Source organism: Podarcis muralis, chromosome 18, assembly GCF_964188315.1.
Source record: "Podarcis muralis chromosome 18, rPodMur119.hap1.1, whole genome shotgun sequence".
NCBI classification, from domain to species: Eukaryota; Metazoa; Chordata; class Lepidosauria; order Squamata; family Lacertidae; genus Podarcis; species Podarcis muralis.
This window is the reverse complement of record NC_135672.1, coordinates 4,074,272-4,093,148: the sequence shown is the minus strand read 5'-3', so window position 1 is coordinate 4,093,148 and position 18,877 is coordinate 4,074,272. Positions and strand designations below refer to the sequence as shown.

General features: G+C 48.7%; 2 protein-coding genes across 3 annotated transcripts in view; both read right to left on the bottom strand.

The window, feature by feature from the left end:
* Positions 1–7,194, bottom strand: part of MYO1F (myosin IF) — a 58,505-nt gene extending 51,311 nt beyond the window's left edge. Inside the window, exon 1 of the mRNA XM_028713905.2 lies at positions 7,021–7,194. Coding sequence (XP_028569738.2) covers positions 7,021–7,023 — 3 coding nt within the window. The 5' untranslated portion in view covers positions 7,024–7,194. The remainder of the gene's footprint in view (positions 1–7,020) is intronic.
* Positions 7,195–9,627: 2,433 nt separating this feature from the next.
* Positions 9,628–18,877, bottom strand: part of ADAMTS10 (ADAM metallopeptidase with thrombospondin type 1 motif 10) — a 40,823-nt gene continuing 31,573 nt past the window's right edge. For both annotated transcript variants that reach the window (XM_028713623.2, XM_028713622.2), the window contains 5 exons: positions 17,637–17,766; positions 14,684–14,888; positions 13,564–13,740; positions 12,904–13,060; positions 9,628–11,703 (listed from right to left, as the gene is read on the bottom strand). In XM_028713623.2, the coding sequence (XP_028569456.2) occupies positions 11,594–11,703; positions 12,904–13,060; positions 13,564–13,740; positions 14,684–14,888; positions 17,637–17,766 (779 nt within the window). In that variant the 3' untranslated portion in view covers positions 9,628–11,593. The remainder of the gene's footprint in view (positions 11,704–12,903; positions 13,061–13,563; positions 13,741–14,683; positions 14,889–17,636; positions 17,767–18,877) is intronic.

The following is an 18,877-nucleotide window of genomic DNA, read 5'->3' as shown; positions in this document are numbered from 1 at the left end:
TGGGTCTCTATCCTCCTCTTCTGACCTCTCCATTCTGTTTTCACACCTCCCACCACTGTCACTTTTCTTCCAGCCGCTCATACTGTCCACACCCCATGCTGTTAAGCTATTATGGGATTGTTTTGGTGTTTCTGGTGCCTCCCACACCCCCCTTAAGATCTTTTGCCTATCTGCAAACCTCAGGGGTTACTCACAGTTTACTGATATTCCTGTCTTAGAATCATGAAATCGCAAAGTTGGAACCTCCAAAGGTCATCCAGTCTAACCCCTGCAATTCTGCCCACAGCCCTCCCTGGGTGGGCTTGAACCCCCAACCTCCTGGTTCACAGCCAGACGCACTGACCCATTTGAGACCTTTTCTCCCTGTGAGCGTAAAGAAGAGGCAAATCGGCTCTCCCCCCCCCTCTCTCTCTCAGATCAATCCACGCACACAGAAAGCTAGCACGCAAGGAGAAGGTTGGCACACTAATTTTCTGGAGTACAGGAGAAGCATTCCATCGCTACAGCCTCATGTGCTGCAACCCTGGCACGAGAACCGCCATTCGCCGCAGAATGCACAAAGAATGCAAAATTAACAAAAAATAAAATTCTCTCCACCTGCTGATCCCCCTTATGGTTTTGGCAGATCTTTGGGACTGTTAAGTATTAAATCTGATCCTCTCTCTGCAGATCTCAGTTTCTGCTGTCCTCGGGTGCAAGGTGGTTCTTTCTGTTACGCTTGTAGGTCTGATGAAATGTCAGGAACTTCCTAAATATCAGGAAGAACTTTCTGACAGTCAGAGCAGTGGGCAGTGGAACGCCTAGGAATGTGGCGGACTCTCCCTCCCATTTCCAAACAGAAGTTGGACGGCCAGGGATTCTTTATCTGCGTCTCCTGCATTGCGGGGGTTGGACTGGATGACCCTTGGGGTTCCCTTCCAACTCTACACTTCTATGCTTCTATAACCTGGAGCTTTCAAACAGGTCAATGCTGGTTTAATTGTTATGTCGGTATTAGAACCTTAAACAAAGCATTGCTTGACATATAAACTGGCTTCCTACGACAGAATGGAAGTGTAAAAAAATGGAAGTGTAAAAATTCCCGAAGGCTGTCAAAGGCCACTGCTTCTCAATTTTTGCAATGTATGGATCATTTTGTAAGCAGAAAAATGAAACCTTCATAAGCACAGGAATAGCACAACATCTAACCTATGGGAATGGGGGTGTTATTCCGCTGCTTTCCTTTTTCTTTTGATTATGTATATTCTGTTTTTTATATTGTGATTTTCTGTTGCAACTGCCCTGAGTCCTGCGGGTATAGGGACTAATAATAATAATAATAGCATATAAAATTTTATTTCTTAATTGAATTATTAATTATTGTTACTTTTTGGTGGATAGCTGTTCAGTGGAAAAAGCAGGACAGGAAGACTTCGAGTCACAACCTAAATACCTACATAGAGATATTTCACTTCCTGTTGTTTTGAAGCTGCAAAGCTCAGCCCCCTGCGTGCTTACTCAGAAGTAAACAGTGCTTTGCCCACTGTGGCTTACTCCCAGATAAATATGCAGAGCAGCACCGAGCGGCGAACTTTCTTCCAACCCGAGGGCCGCATCTCCTCCTGCAAAACTTTCTGGAGGCCACCAGTCAGAGGTGGGCGGGGCGAGAAGCAAAAGTGGGAGGAGCACCAGAGGTAAACCCCGCCTCCTCACCATAGCCAAGTTTCCACACACCCCTCTCTGTCTATCTTCCATCCAGGCGAGCGAAAGACAAGATTGGGGTACGAAGACACATTCCCAGCCGTGGGAAAATGCTCTGGGGAGGGAGCATGACCTGGAGAGAGAGGGTAGGCGGCCTCAGCACATTTCCGAGGGCCAGACAGAGATGCATGGAGGGCCACACCCAGACACAAGGGGTCTAAATTGAAGCTAAATTGAAGCAGGTGCTATTTAGGTAGGTTTAAAAATAGCAAAGCAAAATGTGAAAACAGTGTGTTTGTCGGCCGTTGAAGGATTGACAGCAGTCACTGCCCCCCAACATTTCTTGGGTGAAAATAGGAACTCCCTATTCCGTAACCACACAGCCTAGGACTTGCCGATCAGAAGGTCGGCAGTTCGAATCCCCGTGACGGGGTGAGCTCCCGTTGCTTGGTCCCTGCTCCTGCCAACATAGCAGTTTGAAAGCACGTCAAAGTGCAAGTAGATAAATAGGTACCACTCCAGTGGGAAGGTAAACGGCGTTTCTGTGCGCTGCTCTGGTTCGCCAGAAACAGCTTAGTCCTGCTGGCCACATGACCTGGAAGCTGTATGCCGGCTCCCTCGGCCAATAAAGTGAGATGAGCGCCGCAACCCCAGAGTCGGTCACGACTGGACCTAATGGTCAGGGGTCCCTTTACCTTATTCCGTAACAACAAGGCATCTGTGACATTGCTCTGTCAGAGAGGAGCACCACAGAATCACAGATCTGGAAGGGACCACAAGTGTCATCTCGTCCAATCCCCTGCAAGGTGGGAACCTTTTTGCCTAACGTAGCACTCGAATCTGTGACCCTGAGACGCTTACCCTCCAACATTTCTCTCACGAAAATAGAGACTCTGGGCGGCTTCCAACATATGTCAAAACATCATAAAAACATGAAACCTTTAAAAACTGCCTTCAGGTGTCTTCTAACGGTTGCATAGCTACTTATCTCCTGGGCTTGGGGATGGCACAACTCCAGACCTTCTAACATTTCTCCGATGAAAACAGGGACGTCCTAAGAAAAAGGGGGACATTCCCGGATCAAATCAAAAACCGGGACAGCTTCTGTAAATCCCTGGAAAATAGGGACACTTGGAGGGTGAATGCCTGGATAGCTCTGTGCTGACAATGCCAAGGTTGCAGGTTCAATCCCTGTATGGGACAGCTGCATTGCAAGGGGGTTGGGCTGGATGATCTTCAAGGTCCCTTCCAACTCTACGGTTCTATGGTCTGACTTCATTTCCTGGTGATGCTAACCTTCCACAGCAATTAACGCCACCCAAAGTGGCCTTTTTTGGGGGGGGGCGAAGGTGCTGAGATTCCTCTCGGGTGCCTGTGACAAGAACCACAATCCCCATTTCCAAGCCTGGAAAGAGAGAGTGGTTGTTAAACCCCACAGGCTCCAGGAAGTTCTCAAGCAGGACGCAAAGGCAGAAAACAACCCCTTGCTCCCAGTCACCAAAATCCAGTACTCCGAGGTAGACTGCCCTTGCACGGGGAGGCTCCAAGTTGCTGTCAAGGTGGATCTCTGTTAAGGAGAGCTCTGCTGGGTCAGAGCAAAGGCCTGCCAAGTCCAGTGGCCAATCAGACTCATGGGATCCTAGAATCGTAGGACTGTAGATTCGGAAGGGACCTCCAAGGATCATCTAATCCAACCCCGTGCAATGCAGGAATCTCAGCCAAAGAGATTCTCTCCCTCAAGCCCACAAGCAGGGTGTGAAACGAATGAGGTTAATCCCGAAACACGGTGGTTGCTACCTCTCCTGCTCCCTCTGGTTTGGGTTCTTTGAGGTAGACTTCCTTAGATCATGGAGGCTCCATTACACCAATAGCGATCAAGAGATCAGCTTTCCCTCCCCAAATCTGTGGAACGCCCTCCCACCAGATGCCAAAGAGAAAAATAACTACCAAACTTTTAGAAGACATCTGAAGACAGCTCTGTTTAGGGAAGCTTTTAATGTTTGATAGGTTATTGTATTTTAGTGTTCTGTTGGAAGCCGCCCAGAGTGGCTGGGGAAACCCAGCCAGATGGGTGGGGTATAAATAATAAATTATTATGATGATGATGGTGATGATGATGATGATGATGATGATGATGTCTGCAGTCTAGTGGACATTACCACATCTCCTGGCAGGGAATCCTGTCCATTAGGGGAACGGGATTTCCACCCCCCCAGCCTGTGGACCGGCATGTGGGTCCCTCGTGGGCACTTTGGGGTCATGAGGCAGGGCTGGTGACGATCCCGGCTTGTGGGGAGAGTCACAAGGCCTGGAGGACTTCATTCAAATCTCCAGATTATCCACTCACTGCCCGCTTTCGCAGTGGGTGCGGTACACAATGCAGAACTTGCACGACTGGTCTGAGATTCTGGCCTGAATCTACTGCTAAGTTTGTTCATTCTGAATCGATTGTTCTGAATCTCCTGATGCCCCAGGGTCCGAGGATCACGGGAGAGGGAGAACAAAACGTTATTTCAAGCCACTTTCTCCCTACTAATTTTAAACTGTGTGTTCAGTGTGGCTATGCCCCAGATATACATCTGAACCTGGACCCAACTGTTAAGCGCGTAAGGACAAAAGAAGTAATTATAATTTAACAGTTTTCATGTAACTCTATTTTATCAAAGCAACTAGGGGAAAAAATTATGATGGGAAGATCTCACACAGGTGAAGGGAAGCAGTGGAGAGGAGGGGAGGATTAGGTTGAATTTGGGGGGACATATATGGATATAATAGTTTCTTGTAGAATAGTAATATATTGCAATCAGAATAGAAGTTTAAAATAATAATAATAATAATAATAATAATAATAATAATAATAATAATAATAATATCTTTATTGTCATTACCCCCTCTCGGAGACAACGAAATTACTTGACTGCTCCATAAAAACCCTAATTAAAACAATACAGTATAGTACAGCAAGGAAGATTAGATGACTTTCAAAGTCCAGGCTTCCCATTCAGGGCCGAGATCGCTCTGGAGAAGAAGCTGTTCTTAAGACGGCTCGTTCTTGTCTTCATCGTCCTGTATCTCCGTCCCGACGGCAGGAGCTCGAAGAGACAGTGACCAGGATGCGATGGATCTTTTACTATGTCCTGTGCCTTCCTATGGCACCTTGTGGCATAAATCTGCTCTAAGGTGGAGAGTGGGCAGCCCACAATGCTCTCTGCTGCCTTGACAACTCTGCACAACCCCATCCTGTCCTGGGTACCGTACCACACACATAAGCCATAAGTGAGCACACTCTCAATGGCACAGTGATAGAAGGCAAGCAGCAGTTTCTGCGGAAGATGGTTTTTCCTTAGGATTCTCAAAAAGTACAGTCTCTGCTGCGCCTTCTTCACAAGCCCCCTTGTGTTGACACTCCAGGACAGATCCTCTTGTAATTCAATGCCCAAAAATCTGAACGTTGTTACCCTCTCCACACAGACCCCATCAATCAAAAGTGGCTGGACATTGCTCTTCTGTCTCCTGAAGTCCACCACAAGCTCCTTTGTCTTCCTTGTATTTATGAGCAAGTTGTTAGCTCTGCACCACTCTGTCAGCCGCTCCACCTCATCTCTATAGTCCGTTTCACCCTCCCTTTCAGGGATGAGCCAAATCACGGTTGTGTCATCTGAAGATTTGACAACCCTATTACTAGGGTGAGCAGCGACACAATCGTACATGTAGAGAATATAAAGGAGCGGACTGAGTACGCATCCCTGTGGTGTTCCTGTGTTAGTCTTAAGCATACTAGAGGTATAAGGGCCCAACCGAACCCTCTGGGGGCGGTCTGACAAAAAGTCCAATATCCACCCACAAAGTGATAACGGAAGCCCCAGATCTTCCAGTTTAGACATCAGACGTTGTGGTAGAATGGTATTAAATGCCGAGCTGAAATCTAAAAAAAGCAGTCTGGCATAACCCCCCCCCCCCCCCCCCGCTGCTCCAAATGTGCAAGGACGGCATGGAGGGCAATCGCCACAGTGTCCTCTGTCGATCTTTTCATTTTATAAGCAAAAGGGGAAGTAAATGTACTTTTAGTATTTTCATTATTGTAATAGTTATTATTATTTCTTACCGGTAGAAGGCAATGTTAATTTAGGCTTCTTTGTTTTGCTGTCTGTATAATTTTTTTTAAAGCCCATAATAATAATAAAAAGAAATACATCTGAACCTGGACCCAAATAAGTGCCAGCTGAGAGCTGAATGTGGGATTTACTCTATCTTTAATTAGCACAACAGAACGTCAGGTCTCGGTGGGAGTTGGAAGGGACCCTCAAGGATCATCTAGTCCAACCCCGTGCAATGCAGGAATATGCAGCTGTACCATAACAACACACAGTGAAAACAGCATCAAACAGAATCTGCCCCTTCAGTAGCATGAAACAGGGCTTCTGCCTCAGATCGTTCCAAGGGTTGGTTTTGTATTCGCCGTTAGCCACAGAGTAGACCCTCTGAAGTGAGTGGACATGACTAACTTAGGCCTGTGACTCTGAACGCGTCTACTCTGAGTAAAAACCCAGCGGGGTGCAACTGATGGATGCCAGTCAGAGTGGCGGGGGAGTGAAAAAGAGCAGAAACCACATCATGGACCTCATAAGGACTAGCCACTTGAACTGCCCAGGCACCTTCTTGTGCCGAAACACATACAATTGAGGTCACAGCCCAGCACTTCTGCAAGTTGCTTTTGGGAAGAAGGCTGCAAGCAAGGCCTGCTGGGTTAGGCGTCTCCTCCGGACAGGGAAGCTTAATTTTGCCTTTTTTATTTTTAGCAAACCAGCTGAAGAACGCCACCCACCCTGGAATGAATCAGAAAGACCGAAATACACATGTGTCTGAATTGCACATCCTTGCACCAAAAAACAGAAGCAACGCACCAGACACAGAAATGGCAGAATTCCTTTTGGCCTGAGTAAGTACAACTTAATCCATCACCTCTGAATACACATAAACACACACACACACATATATAATGGTGCCGCCTTATTTTATCTGAAATAAGTCCCCATCGATTGAGTTTTTGAGTAAGCATACTGAGGACTAGAACTTTTATTTCCCTCCCCAAATTCTCATGCCAAGTGGATGCCAAGCGGCAACTTTCCTTCAAGCAACCCCAGCAGTTTAAGCAACAAGTGGCAAGCAATTTGTCAGGGAATTTGGGGTGTGGGGGGGACTTACCCCTGCCGAACCCCCCTCTCTGATGCCAGACACCTCTGGAACTCGGTCCATTTTGAGCAGTGCAAGCTGGGTGGCAAACCGGGTCCCGAAACAGGATGCCACAGCCAACCTTGCCACCCTGAAGCACAGACTTACCATGATCTCGGCTCTGCCCACACCCCAGGTTGGTTCTGAGACCCCCAAGATGGGTCACTGAGGTTCTCTGTGGGTCATAGATGCATTCCTGGCGCAGGGCAAGGAGCAAGCGGGGGGAGATCTCTCAGCGGTGATCTTCAGAGCTGTGCAGGCAGCAAGAGAGAAGTGGAAGCTCACCAGAGTCGCAGCAAGTTCCTCTATCCGGCCCTCACCCCCCCTCCCCGCTTTAATCTCCCCCTTACTTCCTCCTTCAGAGTTGTGCAGAGTTGTGCAGGTAATAGGCCTCTGAGAAGAGGAGTCAGCGCAAAACTGCACTTTTATTTCAGGATGACACTCTCGAACCCAGTGCCAGAATAGAATCGTATAATTGGGACCCAAGGGCCATCTAGTCCAACCCCCTGCAATGCAGGAATCTCGGCAGAAGCACAGTTAATAGTTAATTGATCCTCCTCCTCCAAGTTTCCTGTTCTGGAGGGGGATCTAATTTTTAAAGAAAAATACACACAGAGAAGGGACGCGGGTGGCACTGTGGGTTAAACCACAGAGTCTAGGACTTGCCGATCAGAAGGTCGGCGGTTCGAATCCCTGTGATGGGGTGAGCTCCCATTGCTCGGTCCCTGCTCCTGCCAACCTAGCAGTGTGAAAGCACGTCAAAGTGCAAGTAGATAAATAGGTACCACTCTGGTGGGAAGGTAAATGGCGTTTCCGTGCGCTGCTCTGGTTCGCCAGAAGCAGCTTAGTCCTGCTGGCCACATGACCCCGAAGCTGTATGCCGGCTCCCTTGGCCAATAAAGCGAGATGAGCACCGCAACCCCAGAGTCGGCCACGACTGGACCTAATGGTCAGGGGTCCCTTTACCTTTACTAATGACTGCTGAATGTTACTTTTTTGATGTAGGTTGCCTACTTTAAAATTGTTTTATTATCACATTTTTGTATTGCATTAGATTGTTGTAACATGTACATTTTTTGTTTCTTCAGCTTGTAAACCGCCTTGAGTATTGTAAGATAGAAAGTACTGTATACAAATTAAAAATGATGATGATGCTCTTCAAATATCTCAAGGGCTGTCACATGGAAGAGGGAACAAGCTTGTTTTCTCCTACTCTGGAGGGTAGGACTCGAACCCATGGCTTCAAGTTACAAGAAAGGAGATTCCGACCAAACACCAGGAGGAGCTTTTTGACAGCAAGAGACATTTGACAGTGGAAGGGTCTCCCTCAGGAGATGGTGGATTCTCTTCCTTGGAGGTTGTGAAACAGAGGTTGGGTGGGCATTTTTCATGGATGCTTGAGCTGAGATTCCTGCATTGCAGGGGGTTGGACTAGATGACCCTCGGGGTCCCTCCCAACTCCACAGTTGTATGACTCCATGATTCTGTGAAAAAGCTCTTTCCCGTGTGATGGAGTGAGATGGTGGCTCCAACCGCAATGAATCAAAATCATAAAAATAAGGCCCAATGCAAACCTGAACCTCTAGGTTAGAATGACTCTTGTCAAACCGGGTTCTGAAAGTTAATTAGTGCCCCCACACCAAATTACCGGTTCAGAATGTGGCTCATTTCCTTTTTTGGAATAAAAATTAAAAATTGCTAATGTGACAGTGCAATGGCATGGTTTGAACAAGAGTGAATTGAGACGATGTACAAATAATTACATGAAAATAAGGGTCAGAATGACTCTGTTTGGGAACAGTTACCAGCGCAGAAAACAAACAACCTAAACACTAACAGCGATGTGATGGAAAGTTGGGGTATTTCACCCCAGTAAATGATAACATAAGTTTGCAATGAAGTTTATAACAATAAGTTTGCAATATTTTGGTTTGTGTGCCCTCTTAAAAAGTTGATGGCCAGGGCATGGCTGTCAACTGTCCCTTATTTGGTGGGAAACTCCCTTATCCCAGCGCCGTGTCCCGCTGCTGTCCCTTATTGATGATGTCCCTTAAATTTCCCGGGTTTCAAAGGAAGCAGCCCCTCTCCCTCCCTCCCTGCTGGCCAGGGAGGAGGGAGGCTCCAACTGTGTTGCTTGGCTGCGTTGCTCACCCAATAAGGAGTCTAAGAACGACTGGGGGGTGGAGCTTGCATGCCTTGTGCCAATCAAATCGGCCGCGTTGCCTGGGGACTCGCCTTTGCTCAGCGCTTCCCAGCGGAGAGGTGACGGTGGTTTTCCTTGCTGCATCCCCTTTGCCGGGTTGCTGCGCTGTGGGAACCACCGCTTGAGGCTTCGTTTGGCTGCTGGCTGGGCTTTCTGCCTTTGGCTCGGAGGGGCTCAGAAGTTGAACACACCTGTGCTAGGAAAACCCCTTATTTTGGCTGCTGATCCCTTATTTCCGAGGCGGCTGGTCCCTTATTTTCAAACCTGTAAGTTGACAGCTATGGGCCAGAGTGAGAGAATGACAGGGTTGCCACCTGACATGAGGTACCAATTACTAGGTTTAAAAACAAGGGTTGTACCCAACTCAGCACAGAAGAAAGCTCAACTTCACCATGCCTATTAATGCCAATGGGTCTGTTTCAGGTGGAACTAAAATAGGATAAAACCGTATGTTTTTACATCTCCTCAACACCAGACATAGATGCCAATTCATAATAACTCAGAACCAGGGGTGGTAGGTAGTTTTTTTTATTGTAAAAATCATGCTGTAATTTCTCTCTCTCTCTTTCTCTCTCTCTCTCACTCTCATCGTGGAAACAGGATTTTAAACAACTTCTATAATAACAATATTATTAATACAATATATCTGTATATATTTATATATGAAATGGTGAAATCTGACCCTGCCCACCAGAGGGCGCTCTGAGCAGATTAAGAAAACTAGCACCCGACGATCAGCTAGGAAGGTTCCTTTGGCGAAATGATGGATCTTCGTCTGCTTGTCTCCAGGACCCAAAGGAGAGCAAGTGACCCAAGATTTTGCTGGCGGCAAATATCCAAAACTGTTGCTGGGTATCGCCGAAGCTGAAATTTGAACTGGATTCAGTGAAATCTTGAGGGAATGGGAAACAGTTTATGAGTAATACATTGCCCAAATCCTGCAGGTCCCTTAGACTTACCAGCGGGTTGTGGGGTACTTTGTGGGGTGAGGCCGATCTCTAACCAGATGGGAGAGGGAGAGGGCTTGCCATGCGAGATCCACAAAAGGGGCAAAGGTGAACCAACCAGTCTCCCAGTGGCATAGCAAGGGTTGCCAGTGCCCAGGGCAACCTGTGGAACATTAGCACTCCCCGAGTCCCTTCCGCCAGTCCCGTGTTGAACAAAGTCAACAAAAGACTCTGCCATGTTGACCTCTGTCTCTTCGATGTGCGCACCTCGAATGACTTGAGACCAGCACGGGGACAGCGGGACAGGGAATTGGTCAGGAGAGGGTATCTTTTGAAAGCTTGTGCAGAGGGCACCCTAGCAACCAGTCGCCACCCAAATCCATAGCTGTCAACTTTCCCCTTTTTTAAAGGGAAATTCTCTTATTCTGAATAGGATTCCTCGCAAGAAAAGGGAAAAGTTGACAGCTATGCCAAATCCGCCCATGCAAACATTGGGAGATTTCTGTGTAAGCTGTTACTATTATTATTATTATTTTTGAAATTGTGCACAGAATTTTGTGCCACTGCAACTCCCCCACCCCACTGTCTGATTCTGAATTTCTAATTTTGATCGCTCTGGAATTTGGCATGCTGCCCTACACCTCCTTAAAAAGATCGTTCTGGAATTGAAACGTATGCAGCTTTACTGTAGGTTCGAGTCTCCCAGGACAGGAAGGGACCTCCACCAGGTTTGTGGGAAACCAAGTGAGGTGAAAGAGTCCCTCAAAGCACCAATTTATTGTTCACGTCCACAAATTCAAAGGGAAGACCATGGAAGCATGTAAATTCAGTGGGACATAAACAGTTCTAAAAAATATCCTAGGATCTTCCCTCACTCGCAGGCTCTGATTTGGCCGCAAACCCCCGGGCTCTGAAAACAAGAGGTCTGTGTCCAAATTCCTGGATCTTCCTCCTTTGCAGCTTTGGACAACCCCAGACCTGGAGATGAACAGGTAAGATCCTGTCACCTGCTTGTTTCTCTTAAGCGAGCCTTCCCCGAGGCCTTGCTGTATTCTTTTCACGGCCATTCGCCTGCAGCTCAGGATCCCTGCCCGACTCCCAGACCCAGACTCCTGTGCTATGCCTCCTCTGTGGGGCTCGCAACAGCCAACCCACTGAGTAGGGGAGAATTCTGGGACTGGAAAAATGGGGGGGATGGGATGCTGATGGGGCACTAGTGACTCGGGTGGGCTACTCCCACACCGTCGGGTGGGCAGGGCAACGGCGGCACCCAGCTGTGATACTAAAATAAATAATAATGTCAGAGTTTCAAGTAATGCACTCCCAGGTCCTCTGCCCGAGGCACAGCGGCCCCTCGCACCGTGCTCTGCTGCGCCCCCCCACGGAGATTCTTGCCTGCTCGTTGGCGGTCGTGGGGGAAGGGATGGGCGGTGGGGTGGGGGAAGGGCACAGCCACCCCTTGACCCGAGCCTTCCCGATTTCCTTGAGGCACCGAGAGCGTGCTCCGCCCCCCCCAGCCGCCGCTGCCAGTTTAACGCCCCTGGCAGGTTTTGCAGCACATCTGTCGGAAGTAAGGCCGGCTACAGAACTTGAACTTTAGCACCAAAGGGCAGTAGGCGACCTTGTTCACATCTTTGCATTCTGGAGAGGAAGGAAACAGAAAAAGAGAACGTGAGATTGTTAGTGGGTCAAGAGTAAGAGGGGACATGAAGAAGTTTACGAAATCATGTGCGGCGTGGAGAAAGTGAAGTTTTGCTCCCTCTCTTGTCACACTACAACTTGTGGACGTCAGATGGAGCCGAATACCGGAAGATTCAGGGCGGATGAAAGAAAGGACTTCAAGCAGCACAGAGTTGAGGTGTGGAACTCACTGCCTGGTAGGGCAGGGGCTTGGGATGGCTGGGCTAGCTATTTGTTGCCTAGAGACCCCAGTCCCTTCCAGGCCCTAAGGGTTCTAGCTGTGGGGATGTCTCCTCCGGGCTCTCTTGATCCTTTAAGGAGCCTGGCAGCTAAGGACGGTCTTTTTTGGGTTCAAGAGACAGGTGACAAGGCATCTGCATAAAGTGGACCACGGAGCAGGTCCATCTCCTCCTTGTCGCTGCCATCGTCAGAGGACTCTGCTCCCAAGCATTCGTCTGGGACTAAGGCAGTTTAGGCCTAGGACCCTTGTACCTACGGGACCGCCTCTCCTGGTATGCCCCATGGAGGACCTTAAGGTCCATATATAGCAACATCCTAGAGGTCCCGGGCCCTAAGGAAGTTAGATTAGCCTCAACCAGAGCCAGGGCCTTCTCAACTCTGGCCCCGGCCTGGTGGACCGCTCTGCCTCATGAGACCAGGGCCCTGCAGGATCTGATTTCTTTCCGCAGGGCCTGTAAGACAGAGTTGTTCCACCTGGCCTTTGGCTTAGAATCAGTTTGATTCCCTCCCCCTCTTTCTTCTTCCTTTCTCCTCCTATGAAGAGACTGCATCCTAATGTTTTAATGTTGTATCTTAATCTTTTAAATTGTATTTTAATCAACTTGTTTTTATTATTGGTTGTTAGCCACCCTGAGCCCGGTCTCGGCTGGGGAGGGCGGGAAATAAATAAATAAATAAATAAATAAATAAATAAATAAATATTATTTAGGTGAGACCCAGGCCAACCCCTCCCCTGCCCAGCTGTCCTTCTGTGGTCTGCAGGTTCTGGCCCATGCCACAGGTATAAGCCCCAACAACTGGCCCCAAGACACCCCGAGGTCCTGAGCTAGGTCACAATAGCTTTGTCTCATGGGGAACAAAGTTTTTTGCCACCCCGACCCCCGTGTGCTTGATACAAATGTTGGAGCAGCACGCAGGTACCTTCAGGGTTCTCTGTGGGTCCCGAGTCACACTTGCTCTCGCACTGCTGTGCCGCCGCAGGCTTGAGGGCTTCTATGCACTCCCCGGAGGGCTGCCCCGTGTGGGTCATGCACTGGACCGAACGGCGTTGCTGGCCAAAACTGCACTGCCCAGAGCACTTTGGGGAAGAAGAAGGAAGATGCAGGAGGGTTAGGATGGGCTAAACAGTACGAAGTAAGATCGTAGTCCTCATGATTTAAATAGAAACACAAGAAGCACATAGAGGGACAGAAGGATAGAAAATTTTGGACTTTCAAAACTCTGATTGTACTCTTATTTTCCCCTAAATGAAATAAATATAAAATAAATAAGTACTACATAACATTTAGGAATTGCCTGAGAACATTCCTGTTTACCTGTTGGATTATCTGTTGACGCCCCAAGCCATCACCCTTGGTTTGTCCCAACCAATATGTCTCCCCAGTGCTTTCACCATTGGTTTGACCCACTCAGTATGACTCCCCATCCCCTTCACCATTGGTATGACCCAACCAAGATGGCGGAGCAGCTCTATTGACCTCCATTGACTCTTTGCCTCTGGTTGAGGTTCCCCGCAGTGGCTGGCCTAGTGGAGCAGTCCTTGCCAGCTCTCGTAAGTGAAAGAGAGCAGCAGTTCCATACCTCTCCCCACTCGCCGGTGACCCAGTGTGGGGGTGGACAACGCCGAAGGCTGCACCTTATACTGGTTGGGGGCTTGGCGTCTTCGGGACACTGGGAGGTGGGCAAGGTGGAGGTGTGGTCGCCGCTCTTGCAGAGGACGATTCGGTGGCGGAAGCCGGGCCCGCAGTTTGGGGTGCACTGTAGAGAGAGGATGCTGTTATGGACTGGGGCAGAGAGAGGGAGAGAAAGGATGGCTGAGCTGAGCTGAATTGAACTGAGCGGCTCGTCTGGCACATGACCCAAATGTTTCGTCGTGACAGGGGGTAGTGTGATAAGAATTTTAAAGTCTTAGATATATAATAAATGTTCATAAATGTACCAACCAAGCATGTACATTGATCAGCACAGGAAGACTGACCTGAAACAATTTTTTATTCCCAAACTGACCAAATGTTTTCTCTGCAAGGTCAAAGGAAAATGGAAAAGCCTCCCCATCGTCTTTTCATTCACAAATTCTGTCTTAAGGGCATGTCTGTCTGTGTTTGAATGGGGTGAGCCTGTGACCTGGCTCAGGAACTAAGTATTTGTCATTACAAAAGACTGGCCAGGCTCCCCAGGGTATCCAATCAAGTGAGCATTAATAGGCAACCTGTCAGACAAGATAAACAACGCACTCAGATTTCTGCTGTAGACCGCCTTTTCTGTGATGTAGGTATGATGTATCTGAGGGGGTGGTCTTGGGTTACACCCCTTCTGTGATGTATGTATGATGTATGGAGGGGTGGTCTGGAGCTCCAGGGCAGGGAATTTAAAATTTCTATATAAGGGCTTGGCAAACCATTGTTCTGGGTTCCTCCTCCTCCTCCTGCGTGTGAAGGGGGCACCCTGTTGCAACAGATCAATAAAGATCAGGCTTACTAGCTGCTTTGCTGCTCAATATTCTCTGGTTGGTCTCTGTTATTTTCTCCTACCAGTAGGGAACCTACGTAAGGACTCTATATGGGCTCTTGGATACCCCACAAGGGGAAAGGGGCAGATTTTTTTACTGTTTATAACAGTAGCTACTTGTTTCATTGGTGCGTGTGCTTGTGTGCCATGCTCAGTACATATTAGACATTTAAAAAGAAACAGAGGCTCTTACTTCAGACCAGTCGAGGGCGGCCCATTCTGGGGGGCAGGTCTGGTTGCCGCAGGGCTCCAGCACGCGGGGGCGTGGGGAGTTGCAGGCGGTGTCGTCCAGGATCTTTTCCTCCGTGGTGGAGATTTTGCGCCGGCAGGTCACGCTCCGAGTGCGGACGCCTTGGTTGCAGCTGCGGCTGCACTCAGACCAGTTCCCGATCACCCAGCTGATGGAGGAGAGCGGCAGAAAGGATAAGCTTGCTTCCCCTGTGTGCTGGGAAGGGTGTGGGGAGAAGGGGCAGCTACAGGCCCTGGCGGTGCAAACGCCCAGAGGAGGGAAATTTGGGGGTTTAAATGAGAGAAGTAAATTCACTCAGGGACATGTCGCAAAGTCTCCAGGGCTTCCAAGGAGAAAGGCTGCAAAGTTTGGGACATTTTAGAGAAAAGGCGAGGAAGAGGTGACATGACGGGAGTTTATAAAGTTACGCGTGGCATGAAGAAAGTTTTTCTCCTGACACTAGGACTCGTGGACACCCAGTGAAGCTGAACATTGGAAGATTCAGGGTGGATAAAAGAAAGTCCTTTTCCAAACTGCGCATGGTTAAACTGTAGAACATCATCGCAGGGATGGCTGCCAGCTTTAAAAGAGGATATTTTTAAAAGACCAATTCATGGAGGGGAGGGCTATTGATGGCTAGGGCTGGTCAATATATTGATATATCACCCCAAACCAGTTTGAAGTCCGAATGATGATATCAGTTTCATAGTTTTTGACCTGGCAATATATTGTGAATCATGATGTGTGTGTATGTTCATGCGTGTTATGCAAAAATCACAATGTGGGGGAAACCGTGCAGCCGGTCAATGCCTCTACCTAGCTCCATCCTTTGCGGTAAATTGTGATGTTTATTTATCTGGTAATATATTGTGATGTTGAAAACCAGATATTGCCCAGCCCTAGCTATTAATTGGGACGCGGGTGGCGCTGTGGGTTAAACCACAGAGCCTAGGACTTGCCGATCAGAAGGTCGCAGTTCGAATCCCCATGACAGAGTGCGCTCCCGTTGCTCGGTCCCTGCTCCTGCCCACCTAGCAGTTCGAAAGCACATCAAAGTGCAAGTAGATAAATAGGTACCACTCCAGCAGGAAGGTAAACGGTGTTTCCGTGCGCTGCTCTGGTTCTCCAGAAGCGGCTTAGTCATGCTGGCCACATGACCCGGAAGTTGTACGCCGGCTCCCTCGGCCAGTAAAGCGAGATGAGCGCCGCAACCCCAGAGTCGGCGACGACTGGACCTAATGGTCAGGGGTGCCTTTACCTTTACTAGCTATTAGTCACAATGGCTGTGCTCTGCCTTCACAGCTGGAGACAGTAACGTTTCTGGACACCATTCGCTCTAAACTGCAGGAAAGGAGAGGGCTCTTGTTTTTGGATCCTGCTTTCACACAGGCAACTTGCTTAGCCACTGTGAGAACAGGATCCTGGACTATGTGGGCCACTGGGCTGATCCAGCAGGCTCTTTGGATGTTCTTATGAGCTTCTGTTACTGAATCTGTATTTAAATTAGAATCAGGGCTTGGTGGATAAACCACTAACTGGATTTCTATCAGTGGCTGCATTCTGGAAGGATTCGGTTCAAAAAAGGGATGGCGTTTTCCTTACGGGGTGGGGGAGGGGACTGACTCACAATATTGGCAAGAGGAATGAAGTACCCAGGACACCTTTCTGGGAAAATGGTGGAGCTTTCACCCATTCAAAAATCATCCAAGAAACCAAAAACCAAAGGTTTATGCTGACTTGCGGATCACTTAAGATGCATTCTGCTCTAAGTTGTGGTGTACATAGGGCAATACAGGTTTTCACAATGTATTTCGGGGGGAGAAGATAAATAAATATTTCAAAAAGAAAGGGAAAGGGATGCACAGGTGTGTAAAAACAAGTGACCCTCAAATGTTTTCTTGGAGGAGGGGAGAGTTGGTATTTTCCCTGTCTCAATTGGATTGTTGTTGTTATTATTTAAATTTGTATACTGCCCTGTACCTGCAGGCTTCAGGGAAGTTACAACATAAGATTACAATATAAAAACACAGAATACATAAAAAAATGCAAACAACAAAACCCAATAACCCCCCCCCCCAACACATTTTAAAAGGCCATCGGATGTCAATCAGTCATGTCTGGGAGAAGAGGAACATTTTTGCCTGGCACCTAAAGGTGTCTAATGAATGCGCCAGGTGAGCATCCCTGGGGAGAGCGTTTCCACAAATAGGGAGCCACTGCAGAAAAGGCCCTGTTCTCGTGTTGCCACCTTCTGGACTTCTTGTGGGGGAGGCACGTGAAGAAGAGCCTCAGATGATGAACTCAGAGTCTGGGATGGTTTATATGGGGAGAGGCAGTCCTAGAGGTATTGCGACCCTGAGGAGTTTGGATTTGATATCCCGCCTTTCATTCCCCTTCAGGAGTCTCCAAGCGGCACACATTCTCCTTTCCCTTCCTCCCCCACAACAAACCCTCTGTGAGGTGAGTGGGGCTGAGAGACTTCAAAGAAGTGTGACTGGCCCAAGGTTACCCAGCAGCTGCATGTGGAGGAGCGGAGACGCGAACCCGGTTCCCCAGATTACGAGACTACCGCTCTTAACCACTACACCACACTGGCTCTTTTAGAGGTCAAAACCAGCTCTTTGGATTGGGCCTGGAAACTAATTGGCAGCCAGTGCAGTTGGACCAGAATATTCTCAAAGCATTTTGCCCCGATGAGCAACCAGGATGCTGAATTCTGCACTAGCTGAAGTTTCTGAACCTTCTTCAGGTACAGCCCTACGTATAATGCATTGCAGTAATCTAACCTCGAGGTTACCAGAGCATAAACAGTAGCTAGGGCTTTGTTTGCCTGTTGGATAAAAGAGTCTGGGCACTGGGCCTCTTTTGGGGTGCCCCTCCCCCTAGGATGCAGGCCCCCTGAAAGCATCAAACTTACGCCGGTGGGCAGGGCTCAGTGTTGCACAATCTCTGTCTCTCGGGCAGCTTAGTGTCGGGGCTGCAGAGGTGGTTGAAGACCGTGGAGCTGTCGGCTTGGTTGCGGCAGACGACGGGCTGGACCTGGCTGCCTGTAAGGATGGCGCTGAGTGAGGATGCTGAGGTCTGAGCAGCGAGAAACAGCAGCAGCTTCTCACTCACTCCCCACACCCTAGGTGCCAACTCTCTGGGGCCCTGGGTGCTTGAGCATCCACAAAACTCCCCTTGAAGGGATTTTCAATGCCAGGGCATGCATGCTGCATGGCACCCAGGGTCCCAGGCACCCACGATCGTGGGGCCAAGTTGGCACTCCTGCCCCCCACACCCCCAGGTTCCATAACACCCCCTAGCCAAACAGTCTGCTTTTCAGTGGTAGGAACTGCCTGCCCTCATCCCCATAAAATGTGTTTTCAAAAAGATGTGTAGACAGAAGCAAGGGTTTATCTAGCTCAGAGCTGGCTACAATGACTTGGGAGATTGAAACCTGGAACCTTTCCCATCTAAAGCAGCTGCTCCACCACTGAGCTAAGTAATTTTCGAGTCCTTGTGTTCCCAAAACAGGGACAGGATTTTTCCTTCTACTGAGTCAGGCTGCTGGTTTGTCTAGCTCACTGATTGGCAGCGGTTCTCTAGGGGTTCAGGTGAGGTTTGCTCCCAGCCGCACCTGAGATGCTGCTGGGGATTCGAACCCAGGACCTACTGCGTGCAAAGCAGATGTTCTGCAGTTGAGCGATGGCCTTTCTCCTATAAATAAAGCAAGATTCTAGTCCTCACAGTTCTGTATGGCTTAAATTGGAACATGGGGCTCTGCCTTGGAGCAAGTCTTCCCAAAGGTCTGCTGAACTTAGCAGAGTCTCTACACCGCTGTTGACACAAAAATGGCAGGGTCTCTCTAGGGGTTCAGACAGGGGCGCTACCTGGGTTCGAACTGGGCAGTGCTGGATTACTAAACAGGCAGAGTAGGCACCAGCCTATGGGCACCACTCCTTTTAGAGGCCCCACAACAACAGATCAATATAAGATTGATTTGATATTGAAATAAAATTGGTTTATTGAAATTGTTGGTTGGTAAAATCAACAACATATTAGGAGATAATTTGCACAGGCCCCCCCCCCCCCGAGATTTTGACTACCCAGTGGCCTCCACGGGGTTTAATCCAGGACTGGAACCGGGGACCTCCTGCAGGCATACCGCTGCCGCAC